General features: G+C 50.2%; 1 protein-coding gene across 3 annotated transcripts in view; it reads left to right on the top strand.

The window, feature by feature from the left end:
• Positions 1-14,869, top strand: part of PIP4K2B (phosphatidylinositol-5-phosphate 4-kinase type 2 beta) — a 41,101-nt gene that overhangs the window by 711 nt on the left and 25,521 nt on the right. The window contains exon 1 of one of the 3 annotated variants that reach the window (XM_014603627.3): positions 349-516. The exons of 1 other annotated variant lie outside the window; for it this stretch is intronic. In XM_014603627.3, the coding sequence (XP_014459113.1) occupies positions 514-516 (3 nt within the window). In that variant the 5' untranslated portion in view covers positions 349-513. Of the gene's footprint in view, positions 1-348; positions 517-739; positions 1,012-14,869 lie in introns of those variants that run through there. One more of the 3 variants, XM_006259706.4, reaches the window with a different exon arrangement.

Raw genomic sequence — 14,869 nt, forward strand, 5'->3', positions numbered from 1 at the left:
CAGACAGCCAGGCCCTGCCATTAAATAGTCATGGGAGATAGCCGGCTACAACCAGCCCGTCCCTCCCTGCAGGACAATGCTCGGACAGATGCACAGCCAACGCTTCCCTTCTGACGCCCGCGACTGCCTGGAGCAACAAGAGCGGCTGCTAGGGCCGAGCCGCCCCTGCCTGCAGAGTCTCCTTTAAGGACCTGCGCCTGGCGCCGCCACCAACCCATTCATAATTCCAGGCGCCTCGCTCCTTATTGGCTCTGCCGAGGCGGGGCGGAGCTTCGTACGTACGTCACGCCTGATGGGCGTGACCATCACGGCATGCTGCAGGAGGGGTGGTCTGTTTGCTGCCTCTTCCCCCGGGCGGCTTCGTCTCACCGGGCGCCCCCCCTCGCCTCGCTTTTTGGATGGTTGTGACGCCCGCCGCATGTAAAATCACCCCGAGCAAGCCCCGTTCGGATTCTCCCTTAGAGCTGCCTACCCCGCCCCCTTCTCCTCGTGAGCACCCCTGTCCTCGGCCGAATGGTACGTTCCTCCCCTCCTCAGGCTTCCGCCATCTTGGCGCCTCCTTAGTGTAGGCGCCGGAGCGGGCTCGACCGGCTCCTCCTCAGCGGCGGAGTGAACTACCGCGGGGACGAGAGCGGGGGGGCGGGACAGCAGCTCGCGAGGACGGAACCATTGCGGGAGGGGGGGCTACAGCAGGGTCGGACCGAACCACGGGGCAGTGATAGGGGCAGGCGGATCCCGGGGCCGGACCGGACGGGACCACCGCGCGCTCGGGCGGACGGGACCATGTGGCGGCGCTAGCAGGGGGCGCTGCCGGGCCGGGCCGGGGCCGCCATGGCCGCCAACTGCGCGGGGGGCGCGGCGGGGGGCGGTGGCGCCGCGGCGGCGCTGGGGGCCGCGCTCAGCGCCAGCAAGACCAAGACCAAGAAGAAGCACTTCGTGTGCCAAAAGGTGAAGCTGTTCCGGGCCTCCGAGCCGCTGCTCAGCGTCCTCATGTGGGGCGCCAACCACACGGTGAGCCGCCCCTTCCCCGCCCGGCCCGCCTCCCCCGCACTGGGGCCTTCCCCTCCGCCCTCCATCTCCGGATCCGGGCCCTCGGGCCAGGATCGGGCCTTCCCCTTCATCCCAGGATCGGGGCCCTCACCCCGGGAGCAGGGCCATCCCTTCTCCATCCCAGGAGTGGGGCCCTTCCCTCTCCTCCCCTCCCCTCACCCCAAAATCAGGGCCTTCCTGTCCTCCTGCCCACCCCAGGATCAGGGCCCTTTTCTCCTTCCCTTCATCCCAGGATCACTCTGGTCCAGGATCGGGCCCCTCCCCCAGGCTGGAAGCCCTCTCTCCCTTGTAGGGGCTGGGAGCCGGAGCACCCCATGCTTGGGGGGCAGTCTGAGGATGATGCCCCTCCTGTCCATGCCTACCCCCCTTCCCTATCCCTGCCCCAGCCCTGGGATCCAATGCCTCCATATCTTCCTCAAAAGCAGTGCCCCACCTTCATGCTGTGGGGGCAAGGGGATGCAGGGCTTGCCCCCTGGCACTGGGGGCTCCCCACACCTCCAGGCACTGGGACTGGTCCCTGGCCTATTGCTGCCAGGGATAGTCTGTTTCCTGGTGCCTTCAGCATCCCCCTGCAGCAGCGACCCTAGCGTTCTCCCTGTCCCCTCAGGGCCCCTGTAGCCTTAGGGGTCTCCAGGTTTTCCAACTTGTAGCCTCCTGTGAGAGGCCACCCCCACAGGGAGACCCCCTGCACCCTCCACTTCCAGTGATCCCCATTGTTCTTGGTGCCCTCATGGGGGAGTCTTCTGGCCACAGGCAGACCCAGGGACCCTGTTCCTCAGGCTCCTCGAGCATCTTCAGTAAGGTCAGCTACAGGAGTTGGAGACCCAGAGGCCTGTTCATTCCTACCACCAAACCCAACTCCTGCCCAAAAGATAAAGCTCCTGACTGATCCCACCATCCCTTGAGCCCTCAGTGCTGATAATTTGCAGGGTAAACCCCAGGTGACACCCCCTCCCTGAGCTGTGGAGCCACCTAGTACCCTCCTCTAAGAGTCAGCTTTCCTATGGCATGGGTCAGTATATGCTGTAGGGGACAGAGAACGTGTGAGCATCTGTGAAGAGCTGAGCAGAGATCTCCTAGTCACCTTTGACTCCTGCTCTTTTTGCTGTCAATACGTTTCTCTGTAAACTTTCTCCTTCTGCTCCTCTGATGGCACCCAGAAATCTTGCAACATTCTCCTCACATGCTTGATGAGCTGGATGGATTAGAAATGATTGCCATGTGGCTGCGGGTGATGCATTCTGCAGCAGCAGTTAAGAAATCTGAAATCCGTTGTGATGGCATATTCTGTTGGGTGCAGAATGTCAGGAACCTTTCTCCTTCTTAATTTAACGTATGTATTTTGAGAGCTTAGGAAAATGCATTCCTTAGTATCAAACAGAAGCTTTCCTGGGGAGAGAATGAGAGCCTGAGAGAGCTATTCCTGCAGAATTGAAATGCTCATTCAAAAATAAAATCAACTCTCTAGCTTGGTTGGTGATGAAGAAAACCTCCTAGGTGTGATACAATGCAGTGTTGTCTTCCGGATCCTGAAGACACTCCAGTGATCTTTTTGCTTAGGGTTTTGCTTGCGAAGTAGTAGAGTGGTATTAATGAGACTTAAGAGTCCTGTAGGTGAAACTGATAACTGGATCCTGGGCAGTCTTGGTTACTGCCTCATAGTGGCTTTGGAGGAGTTGCTAGGGGAACTTGTTGGGTGGTAGCTACTTTTTTGTGTCAACCTCTGGCCTGGTAGATGTGTAGTAGACTTTTTTCATGCCCACACATTATAATATCACACTGAAATATAATTAACTCTCCACAGCTTGACACTGCCAGTTTCATCCAGGAAGAGGAAGGGGGGCTGTAAGTTGTGTGTGGACATTACGCTAGTAATGGGATTCTCTTGGTGGCATGTTATGATGAAACTTCTGCTAGAAGCTGAGGCTGCATCCTGTAGGGCCAACAACAGTTAGAAAATAGCAGCTGGGACCTCCTCGCTCTTGGACAAACATCCGGGATTGTGTGAGAAATTCTTGTCAGTTAATTTTGTTGCTGGTACATGATGGCATGGGTTGGGTTAAGTGCTAGAAAGGTGGGTGCCCAGTTTGGCTACTGTACAGCAAGTGGGCTGTGATCTAAATTGGTTTTATTTCCTTGACAGATGAGCTGTTGCTTGTGTTTGTGGACTCCGGGGTGATGGTACTGCAGCAGGGTTGGTAGGTGAGATGGATTAATGTAAGGTACTTGTAACAGATGGGTTAGACTGGTCCTTCTCACATTGCAACTGTGTGTGAACAAGGCCACTTGCAAATGTTAAAGGCCAGATGAAATTTTGTACAGTTGGCCAGCATTGAACAAATAGCAATAGGAAAGTGCCTCTCTATTTTACAGTTGGACAGTAAATCTGTGCAGCTTTTAAGGTGACATGTACATACAAGAAGCTGGTGCAAGGCTGATGCTTTATGTGAGGCATGCCATTTTCTCTGGAGACTAGCCCATGGCTGGCCACCTAGCTCATGTCCTGAGAGCTCCTTAAGTTCAGGGACTGAGATGTGAGTGAGGCATATGGTGAGGAGTTTGATTAATCACAGAATCTAGAATCATAGAGAAGTGCTGGAAGGGACCTCCAGAGGTCATCTAGTCCAACCCTCTTCCTGAGGCAAGATTATCCCTATCCAAACCAAACTCGTGTCTGTTGTCTGGCTACCTATTTAAATGTACCACACAACTTCCAGACTGCTGTTCCAGGTGGAATGTGGCACAGCATGATATGTTGGAGGGATTCCCTGTAAGCTAGGCTCTTTGCTTGCTTATTCCACAGTCTTGGTTGCAGGGCATGTCCCCAGGTGGGTAGCAGGCTGCATAGGGAGGGCTGTGTCTTTCTGATACAGAAGCATTGAAACAAAGTCAGGTGGAATCTGGCAGGCCGCCCATGCTGAACTACCCTGAGTGTCTTGCTGGGCATGGTTGTACTGGTTGCCCGCAGCACCAGGAACCATGTCTTGGATGCAGCTGATTTGGTAAGAAGCCACAAGCCTTACAGCTAGTAATTTCCCAAGGGTTTCTGCTTTTCTCTGCCGGGCTGGTGTATAGGCAAGATGCCATGTGCCCCATGAGAAGCTGGATCTAAATTTTACCCCAAAGTCCCTACTCTCTGGGGGAGTCGAGTGAGACTTCTTCAGCAGTTTCAGATGTATTCTGAAAGAGGTTTTTCTTAAGTACGAAAATAACCTTGATGCATTAGCCCCTGTGGAATTATAATTTTGTGACTGTGGAGTAAAAATCTTAGCTGGAAGTTTCTGTTGAAATGATGAGAGAGAGCCACCAGGGTTGACAGTGTTGCTGTCATCCTTGGGTTTCAGAGTCAACGCCTTGTTGAAATGAATAGGGCAGTTCTCACCTGAGAGTGCTTGTTCGCACTGTATGCAGCCTCAGTCCATATGTGTTGTAAAGGTTTTCTTTACATCTCTAAGGGCTAGAAATATATACTTTTTTAAAAGCCCCTTCATTTCTGAAGCACAATTTTGCTTTGAGGGATGAATTCTTTGGCTATGAAATAGGTGAGGCCCTGCCTGTGGGAGAAGTCTTTTTGGGAGCATCAGAATCCATTGACACAATCAAGATCGCAAGGACACGCCAAAAGGGTTCTGTCAAAAAGAGTTGTCAGGGACTGATCAGACAAACAACTCCTTTATGCGAGCCATCTCCTCCTGTAGCGAAGAAATACCCTTGGGTTCATTTACTCAGTCTGGCAACGGTTCGGCTCTGCCTTATGTTTGAACAGGCTTGTTCGCAGCTGGTGTGAATACAGTGTGTGGTGGGTCTGGAGAAGATCAAGAGTGGCTGATTTGTTTGTAGGTGTTGTTAATGCATGGAGAATGGGTTTAAACAAGAAGCCTGGCTTTGTCCAGTGCTGGCTGTCTTGATGCATGGCTGAATCAAGTGGGTCTGCCAGATGTGAACTGTGATATGGTTACCTTAGTAGTTCCCAGCCACATGCAGATGGGATTGAAGTGCATTTGGCTTCTGAGACTTGAACCAGGAAGCTGGTTCTGTACCTCAATAACATGTAAAACTGAAGAAAGGAGAAGTGGGTGGAGCCAAAAAGGTTCAAACACTCGGGTTGCAAATCACTTGCAAGCTGCTGAGTTGTGTTTGAAGAACAGATCATAGCTGAGGACTGGGTTTTTGAAGATGCTGTTGTCATGGCTTTTGGAGAAGAACAGAAAATTCAGGTTCTTATTACTGGGTGTTCATATAGTGTCCCTCCTTTATTGTGTATGTGGACATATCTAGATGAGATTAGAAGTAGGCATTGAATTGTGATGGTTTGGGGTGGGAGGGGTTAGCTACACTTTACTGAGCAACAGTATTGTATGCAGCTGGTGAGACTAGTGTAGTCACAAGGTGCTAGTTAGGCTGTGGGGTAGGATCCTAGTGTTTACCTATGGAGTTGGAGTATGATGCTGGGGTGTGTCTGCTTTTGTTACTACACGTTGGACAGCAGTGCTTGTGCTGGTTATGTCAACTTGTTTAGGTGACAATCTATCAACCAGAGCTTGTGGCTGTGTGGGAACATGGTGGTAAAAATGGCTCCTGGAAGCAAACGTACCTCTGTCCAAATGGGCAGATCTTTTGTACTGTGCTTATGACAACCCCCCAGTTCCACAGTTTTCCTGTGCTGATTGAAGCTCCCAGAGCTGGAGCGCTGTGTGCCCAGCCAGGGCAGAGGGCAGCTGTTTGGTATTCAACCCAAGAAGCAGTCATTTGGCTTTGCAGCTGCCTTTCCCATCTCTGCATCACTGCTTTTGGCGTTGCCATATAGATTCTGGCCAGAAGTGCATCTGCCACATAGTGCTTTTTGAAACCGTTTAAACCGATATACTCAGACATGCCTATATCTGTCACTTTCCTGCTGCCTGCTATATTCTGTCTGCAGTTGACAGTTAGGAAGTGCTGCAAAAGGGAACGTGACTGGCCTTGATGCTGCCGATCAGTGGATCTCAACTTCGTTATAATTGCTGTGACCTGGAAACTCTGAGATACTGAGAGGAGAGAAGGGACAGTATAAGGGCATCAGTATCAGGCTTGGGAGACCTGGATTTAGCTCTTTGCTCTGCCATTGCGGTATTAAGTGACCTTGGGTGCGTCAGCCACCATGTGCCTCTGTTCCCCCACCTGTAAAACATGTTCCCATCAAAACATGCAAGTTCTTTCAAGTTAGGTCAGACTGAGGGAGACCTCCAAGGAAAACCCAAGGTACTCCAGGAAGAGATGCATCCATTTTCACTGGGAGATACCATTCTTCTTGCAGTGTGCCACGGTGAGGCCACCTCTGGGATTAGATGTAGAGGCTAGCTCTTGATTGCTTGTAGTTATGAAGAACCCATCGGTGTTTTTATTCTCCTGCATACCTGCTCCTGGAGTGCTGTGTCCAGCTGTGGACAACATGCTCCAGGAAAGACCTGGAGAAGTCCAAAAGAGTTCAGAGACACCAAAGAAAGCAATTGGAGGCCTAGGAAATAGGACATGCAGGGAAAGATTGGAAAGTTTGGGCCCCTTTAGTTTGGAGAGAAGGGGGGTGGGGCCTTGTTTTAAAAAGGGCAGTGTCCAGTTGTTCTCTATAGCCACAAGGGACAGGACAAAATGAGCAGAAATTGCAACAATAGAGATTTAGGTTGGATATTAGGAAAAGCTGTTCCCTCGGGAGGTGGTAGAGTCTCCATCACTGGAAGTTTAAGTGCTCATTAGACATGATTGGCTTGTCTGGTTTGGACTAGGGTCATCCCTTCTTGAGCAGGATGTTGGACTAGATGCCCTCCTGAGGGTCCTTCCAGCACTTCCCCTCTCCCCCATTTTTTTTATACTTCTATAAGTGATTACTTTAATAGTCAAGCCGATCCCCTGCCCCTCTGGTTTCATAATTATACAGTGCTGCTTGCTTTTCCCCTAACCATTGGGCAGTATTTCTGTTGAGCGGCTGTTGTCACACTCCAGATGCGGTGTCTTCTTGGTACTGGTTAAAAGTGATCTCCTCATTTATCTTTTACCTAGCTCCTTGGGGGGATGGGTCATAAAACTTAACTAATGCTCAGAAAGCTTTTTTTTCAGATGCCTGGCTGAAAGGCACTGGAGGGGAACAAAGTAGTTTTATTTTCCTGAATGAATTCCTGCTGCAAAGAATCTTAGCAAACAGGCTTAGATACTTCTGTCAGTTGGACCTTGTTAGTAAACAAATTGCATTTTCCCATCAATTTACTAATGGTAATTGCCACTTTGAGGCTAGAGTCAGGTTTTGAAATAAAATTATGCTTGTTCCGTTTATTCTTAGACCAGCTGTCCCTGAACAGCACAGATTATTGATGCGTCTTTTATTGACTAAGAAATCACCCTTGGTAGTAAAGATGAATTGCCCACTGTGACTAAACATCTAATCCTATTGATTAGCGCTACCCAGGAATTCAAATTCAAGGCTCGAGAGAAGAGGGCCAAACTGATGTATTTACAAAGTGATAGAAGTGTTGTATGAAGGAGGCAGTTGCAGATCCTAATTAGGGGTATTGCACTTACTTGAAGGGGGTGAAACCACACAAGAAATGTTTTTCTCTTTGCAGAGAATTATCTGTCTGATGTTGTCTAATAGAGATGGTGTCAAATGATTTGGCCTAAAATGTGACCTGTTTTTCAATTCTGTCAGCTGTCTTTCAGATTGGCAGGTATCCGTTTTCAGTGAAGCTATCCATCATGGGGATGACAAGCATGCATCATCCTATTTTAAACTGAATTGTGTGGGGCAGCAAAGGGACAGGCCTGGCTAAATTAGCAGTGTCCTTTACCCAAACTCCTTTGCTATCCAGGCTCAGGGGAGAGTCTCCGGTTCCATTCAGGTCTTTTTTTGCTGCATTGTCTCACCTGGCAAGGGAATAGGAAGCTCAAAGGTGCCATAGAGAGGCATAATCGCCCACCCAGTGACAAATATCAAGACTTTCCAAGGCCAGGTCACTTTTGCAGGTTCTCCAGGCTTTTAATACAGACTGCAAACAAATAACTCAGAGGGGCCAACAGTGTCTGGGTATTTTAAGGGGAAGGCATGCATGAAGACCACAAGAGTGGCCCTATTGGGTCAGCCCACAGGTCCATCTAGCCTAGTATCCCATGTGTCACTGGCAGAGAGCAGATGCTCAGAGGAAGAATATGTATGCAGGGCCCATTCAGACTGATCTGTCTCCTGCTCCTCTTCCCCTTACAACTTTCAGCAGAAAGACCAGGTTTCTGCTCCTGAAGACCCTGTGGTCTAGGTCAGTGGCTCCCAAACTCTTTGGATCATTGGATCACTCTGTCTTTGATGTCTCACACCCTTATCAACCTACTTTGAACTGAAAGCACTGTGATGGCATGCATGGTCCAGTTCTGTTTGTGAACCACCTGCAGACCACGTACCATGGCCCTGTGGGACACCAGGAATCTCTACCATAGTCTGGACCCAGTGGTTTAGGCAGACTGCACAGCGGCAGGGCTTCTGAAGCAACACATGTATTGACAGTCAAAATACAGCAAGTCTGTTTGGCAGCACTGGCTACCACAGGCGCATCACTTCGGCTCCTCTGATTTCTGCACTGGCTTCCCATGGGATAGAGGGGTCAGGGTCTTGGGTCCTTATCTTCCCAGTGCTCCAAGTTCTGGGCCCAGGGTTTCTAAAAGCTCCCCTGAAGCTCCAGGATGCAGACTGGAGTCAACAGCCCTGTTCCTCTGGCACAAAGGAACATACTGCAATAAGAGCAAAGCTTCTCTGTATGGGAGATGGGGCTTTGTGGGGAGAAGGGTGTTCCAGACCGGGGAATGAATTCCCCCCTGACCAAAAGGGGAAGAGGTTGCAGACCCTACCTTCTGCTCCATGTTGAAGGGACGTGTCTTTGACCCTGCCTTGTCTCATGTAAATTAACACATTCAAGTATGTAACAGATGCAAGGATGTAATATAGTTTCTGGTGTATGCTCCTTCTCCCCTCCCCTGGGGAGAAGGTGAGAGGACAAACACTTACTAGAGGTTAGGTGCATCTTTGACGTGCTCCTGGAAGGAGCTCAGATGCTACAGTGATAAATGTGATACGAGAGTGCAGAGTAGAATAGCCAGTCTTGGTAGATCCACTTGCGTTCAGACAAGATCACCTAACACCTGCTGTAGCACTTATCTGACAGAACAGGGCATAGCAACCCCTTTGAAAGACATGTAGGCTGTCTAGATAAGTGCAGCCGTGCAGTCTGCAGCACCACATACCGCACATTCAGGTGTTCTGCATGCTGAAGGGAGTGGGGGTTGACCCCGGAAATCCTGGGATCCAAAAAACCTGTGTGAAAAAAAATAAATAATTGGAGCAGTGCACACAGGGAAAGCGCGTGCCACCCAAAACCAGAGCCTGGCGTGCTGGAGCCACAGTGGCTACCAGCCAGGCTCTGAGCAGCAGGATCGCTGCTGCTGCAGCCCTCGGATCCCAGGTAGGGCTGCTGGGGACAGCCCAGTGCTGGCTTCAGACTCCCCTACCCCACCTGGAGTAACTTGCTGCGCACCAGAGGGTGCATGGCACAGGCGTTCCCTGGGGACAAGTAGCAGCGGCACATGTGCCGCTGCTTCTTGTCCCTAGGGAAACAAACATCCACGCTTGCGTATGTGTGGCCGTAGAGGGCTTGGCAGTAAAAGCTGGCTGTACTGAAAACCAATATTAATGGGCTCTGATTTAATTTTCCAAAAGCTGTGGACAGAGAAGTGGACTTTTTTTCACTCCTGTGGATTTGAAAAGAAGATCTAAATGGGGCAATTAGTTATTGGGCTAACAAGGAACAAAGGTTTTTCTAGTCAAAGTCTGGGATTTGCTATATTTTGTCCCAGACAGTGGAGCCCTGATGGAGCAGATGTCTCTACTGCATACTGCACCATCGTGTAGGTCAGTGGTTCTCGGCCTTTTTAGACTTGAGGCAGCCCTCAAAACTGCTGGCTCTTAGTTTTAAATTTTTTGGACTACAGAAAAATAATACATCAGTCTTTTTCTGTTGTAACAAGCTTGGAAAGACCACAACTATGGATTTTTATTTGAAATCCCTGGGTTTACATTGTGGATCATGTTTGCAGAAACAATTGGTGACAGACAGGGGGGACAAGGCTGAACTCCTCAACGAGTTCTTTGCCTCAGTGTTCCTAAGCGAGGGACATGACAAATCTCTCACTGGGGTTGTAGAGAGGCAGCAGCAAGGCGCCAGACTTCCATACGTAGATCCTGAGATGGTGCAGAGTCACTTGGAAGAACTGGATGCCTTTAAGTCGGCAGGCCTGGATGAGCTCCATCCGAGGGTGCTGAAGGCACTGGCCGACATCATTGCAGAGCCACCGGCGGGAATATTCAAACGCTCATGGCGCACGGGCCAAGTCCCGGAGGACTGGAAAAGGGCTAACGTGGTCCCCATTTTCAAAAAGGGGAGGAAGGAGGACCCGGGCAACTATAGGCCAGTCAGTCTCACCTCCATCCTTGGTAAAGTCTTTGAAAAAATTATCAAGGCTCACATTTGTGAGAGCCCGGCAGGGCAAATTATGCTGAGGGGAAACCAGCACGGGTTTGTGGTGGGCAGATCGTGCCTGACCAATCTAGTCTCTTTCTATGACCAGGTTACGAAACGCCTGGACGCACGAGGAGGGGTGGATGTCGTATACTTAAACTTCAGGAAGGCCTTCGATACGGTATCCCACCCCATACTGGTGAACAAGTTAAGAGGCTGTGACGTGGATGACTACACAGTCCGGTGGGTGGCGAATTGGCTAGAGGGCCACACCCAGAGAGTCGTGGTGGATGGGTCGGTCTGGACCTGGAAGAGTGTGGGCAGTGGGGTCCCGCAGGGCTCGGTCCTGGGACCGATACTCTTTAATGTCTTCATCAGTGACTTGGACGAGGGAGTCAAATGTACTCTGTCCAAGTTTGCAGATGACACAAAGCTATGGAGAGAAGTGGACACGCCGGAGGGCAGGGAACAGCTGCAGGCAGACCTGGATAGGTTGGACAAGCGGGCAGAAAATAACAGGATGCAGTTCAACAAGGAGAAATGCAGAGTGCTGCACCTAGGGAGGAAAAATGTCCAGCACACCTACAGCCTAGGGAATGACCTGCTGGGTGGCACAGAGGTGGAAAGGGATCTTGGAGTCCTAGTGGACTCCAAGATGAACATGAGCCGGCAGTGTGACGAAGCCATCAGAAAGCCAATGGCACTTTATCATGCATCAGCAGATGCATGACGAATAGGTCCAAGGAGGTGATACTTCCCCTCTATCGGGCGCTGGTCAGACCGCAGTTGGAGTACTGCGTGCAATTCTGGGCGCCACACTTCAAGAAGGATGCGGATAGCCTGGAGAGGGTCCAGAGAAGGGCCACTCGTATGGTTAAGGGCCTGCAGACCAAGCTCTACGAGGAGAGACTAGAGAACCTGGACCTTTTCAGCCTCCGCAAGAGAAGGCTGAGAGGCGACCTTGTGGCTGCCTATAAGTTCATCACGGGGGCACAGAAGGGAATTGGTGAGTATTTATTCACCAAGGCGCCCCCGGGGGTTACAAGAAACAATGGCCACAAGCTAGCAGAGAGCAGATTTAGATTGGACATTAGGAAGAACTTCTTCACAGTTCGAGTGGCCAAGGTCTGGAACGGGCTCCCAAGGGAGGTGGTGCTCTCCCCTACCCTGGGGGTCTTCAAGAGGAGGTTAGACGAGTATCTAGCTGGGGTCATCTAGACCCAGCACTCTTTCCTGCTTATGCAGGGGGTCGGACTCGATGATCTATTGAGGTCCCTTTCGACCCTAACATCTATGAATCTATGAAACCTAACAGTGATAATATTGTGTCACACCCCACAGAACCCTTGAAAGGATCTGAATGCACCCCAGGGTGCTGTGGGCACCCTCTTTGAGAATCACTAGTTTAGATGTACCTGAGCTAGCGTGTTTAGCTGAGATACCTGTGCATATAAGCATCTAATCCCATTGTTCCTATGGAGTCCTATGTGATGCAAAGCCTCAGGCTAGTACCTAATTGCAGCACACCCACATGTTGCCTAATTAACAGTAGATCAGATCAAATCCCAAATGAAACCACACCCAGGCTAATTCTTCATTGCTGTTCTCAGCTGGCCACTGGGATCTAAAAGCTGCTGGTGGTGTCTGCTGGGTGCCGGTGGTATAGGAGAAGGGGCTGGTGGAGGGGGATGTCTCACTTGGGTGTGAATGGGGCTGTGCCACTGTTCCTTGGAGTTTGGACTGTGCTTTGAACACTGAAGTTGCCCCTATTGCTCACTGTTAAAAGGGTTGCAGCAGGTAACAGACCTGTGTTCTGGGATTGCCAGCAGCAGAAGTAGGAACCAGGAGATGCAAAGACCATCCCTTTTTGTCTCCCACCAACAAGAGGTTCATACAGACTGTTTTAGCAGTCTTTAGATTCCCCTTCTCCCCAGCCGTTGGCTCTGGATACTTCTGCTTTTTGAAGATCATAATGCTGCCTCTGGCATTCTTCCTTCAGATCCAGAACAAGCAGCTAATGGCTTGTCTGCTGCCTTAGCACTGCACAGGATGAGGAAACAAGGTGCTGGGGGAGGCTGAGAACGGGCTTGTCTGAGGAGCAGGCTTTAGTGCGTCCCTCCTCCTAGACAGGAATAACTTAGCAGCTGCGAGCAGCACCTCCTGTTAATGCAGAATTAACAGCACTCCCCTTCCCTCCCCCTCCCCCCCCGCGATCACTATAAAGGGATTATGTGATGCGGTTCCAGAGGGTTGGACCCGAAGCCCTGTCTCCCACCCTGCTTTTTACTTTGCATCTCTCCAAACAGCTCTCGGTAGCTGCATTGTACAGGATCCAGCCTTGTGCAGATGTTGTGAGTATCAGCCTCCTCACTCCATTGCCATTTACAAGGGATAGGCAGCATGTAACATTACTTATTCATTCATCTGTATGACATCCTTCATCTCTGACAAAGCACTTATCAGAGGATGGTACCAACTTCTGTGGCTGCTACAGAGTAAACAGTGGGTTGGGCTTCAGAGCACCTGCTTCATTTATTTTAGTTTCCATAACCATACAATAGCCTTTTTCCTTGCCTCACTATTTGTTTCCAGGTTAGTTTCTCTTACAGTGCTCTCCTCTATAATGTTTCAGTGAAGATGCAATCTAATGATTATAGCATCTCATTTCCTCACAGGAAGTATTTTTCCTTTGGCAAAAAGGGCAAAAGAGATGCAGAATAATATCTGCTTGTTCAGTGATTAGATAGGATTTGAAGGTGTATTGATGCTTTCCTGCCTGTCACTAAACCTTGAATCTGTGAATCTCCCTGTTTTTCTTCCTTTTTTGCATGCCATAAACTAAGCCTTGCAACCTTCCTTTGAGGTGGTAGGTGACACCTTACAGACTAGCTGGTTCAGAGAAGCGTGGGCTTTTAGAGGCAACAGCCTGTTCTGTCGGATGCTATAGAAGGGCAGGCCAAGGAAAGATTGCACACATCCAGGAGTGGATCCAGAGGAAGTGCGGCAGCATGGTTGCACCCCTGTTTGGGCTGTGTCATGTGAGCTGTCAGTGCTGGGTCTGCCAGGAGTCCTGGCTTTCATGCTGCTCTGGAGTCCAGCAGGTGAGTGCTGCCTCTGTCATTTCACTCAGTGGGGAGGGTGAGAGGGAGGAGCAGCAGCAGCATTGATGCTCTGGGGTCTGAAGATGCATAAAAGTAGGGGCTGTGGCTGGACCCTTCCTTGATCTGCTGGGGAGCTCACAGCTCATGCAGAGCTCTGACAGGAGCTCATGCTGGCTGGGCAGTGAGCTCTGAAATTTCTGTGCACAGCCAAAGGGGAGCACACTAGCCCCCATGCCTCGTGCATGGACCTGCTACTACATATACTCGCAGTTTACACATGGCAAATCAGAGATGCATAAAAGGCTAAGAGACTTTTCTGAGGTCTTGTAGTCAGACAATCAGTCCGAAGTCTGTACAAGCAAATGGCAGACTCTCTGCCCAGTGCTGTGACTGCAAAGGCTGCTTCTCTCAGGTGTTGCCTGGTCATAGCAGCTGCATTGTAAAAATCCTGGTAACTGCTCCACAGTGGAATAGCTTCCTCTCTTAACCATAGTTGTGACTAATGTGCATTCCAGATTCATTAACAGAAGTTGGATCTGCCTTTGTACGAGCAAACTTGCTTTTTTTGGCCAAGCTGTGGGTGGAGCACTGCGTGAGAAAAGAAAGACTCTTAGTAAGAAGGCCATGGCGCATTTCTGGGAACAGCAGGGTTTTGATGCTAAGTCAGTTCTTTTAGGGCATAGCTGCTGTGTAGGGCCTGCATGTTTACTACAGTCTCTTTCAGCGCTTGGTGCTGCAGTCTGTTTTTTCACACGTGGCTTTCTGTAAAGTAGCAATTCCACAGTGTGGCAGCTGAGTGCTCAGTTATCTGTTTCTATATATTCCTGCTGTTGCCACACATTTTAACAAGGAACAAGAAGAAAGAGAGATAGCGGAGTGATTCATTCCCTTAGGGAGTGTGGAGGGGTAAGAACTACAGCAGACAGCATCCCTGAGGCAGCAGTGTGGTTAGGAAGAAGCAGTTCAGAACCTCTTTTGCTCTGTGCCCTCTAGTCAAAGGTGTTGGTCACTCATGACTTGTAATAGTGAGACCTGGTTACAGAGTCTGTTTGTCCTGAAGGGATGTAATTTCAACACAGGGCAAAATTTGTATTCTTGTATCATTTGGGTGATCTTAGGAGAAGGGTAGCACACTATAGATGCCTTAAAAGAACACAAGGCATGGACCAACTGAAGATATACTTGCCA

The sequence above is a fragment of the Alligator mississippiensis genome, chromosome 4 (assembly GCF_030867095.1).
Source record: "Alligator mississippiensis isolate rAllMis1 chromosome 4, rAllMis1, whole genome shotgun sequence".
Classification (NCBI taxonomy): domain Eukaryota; kingdom Metazoa; phylum Chordata; order Crocodylia; family Alligatoridae; genus Alligator; species Alligator mississippiensis.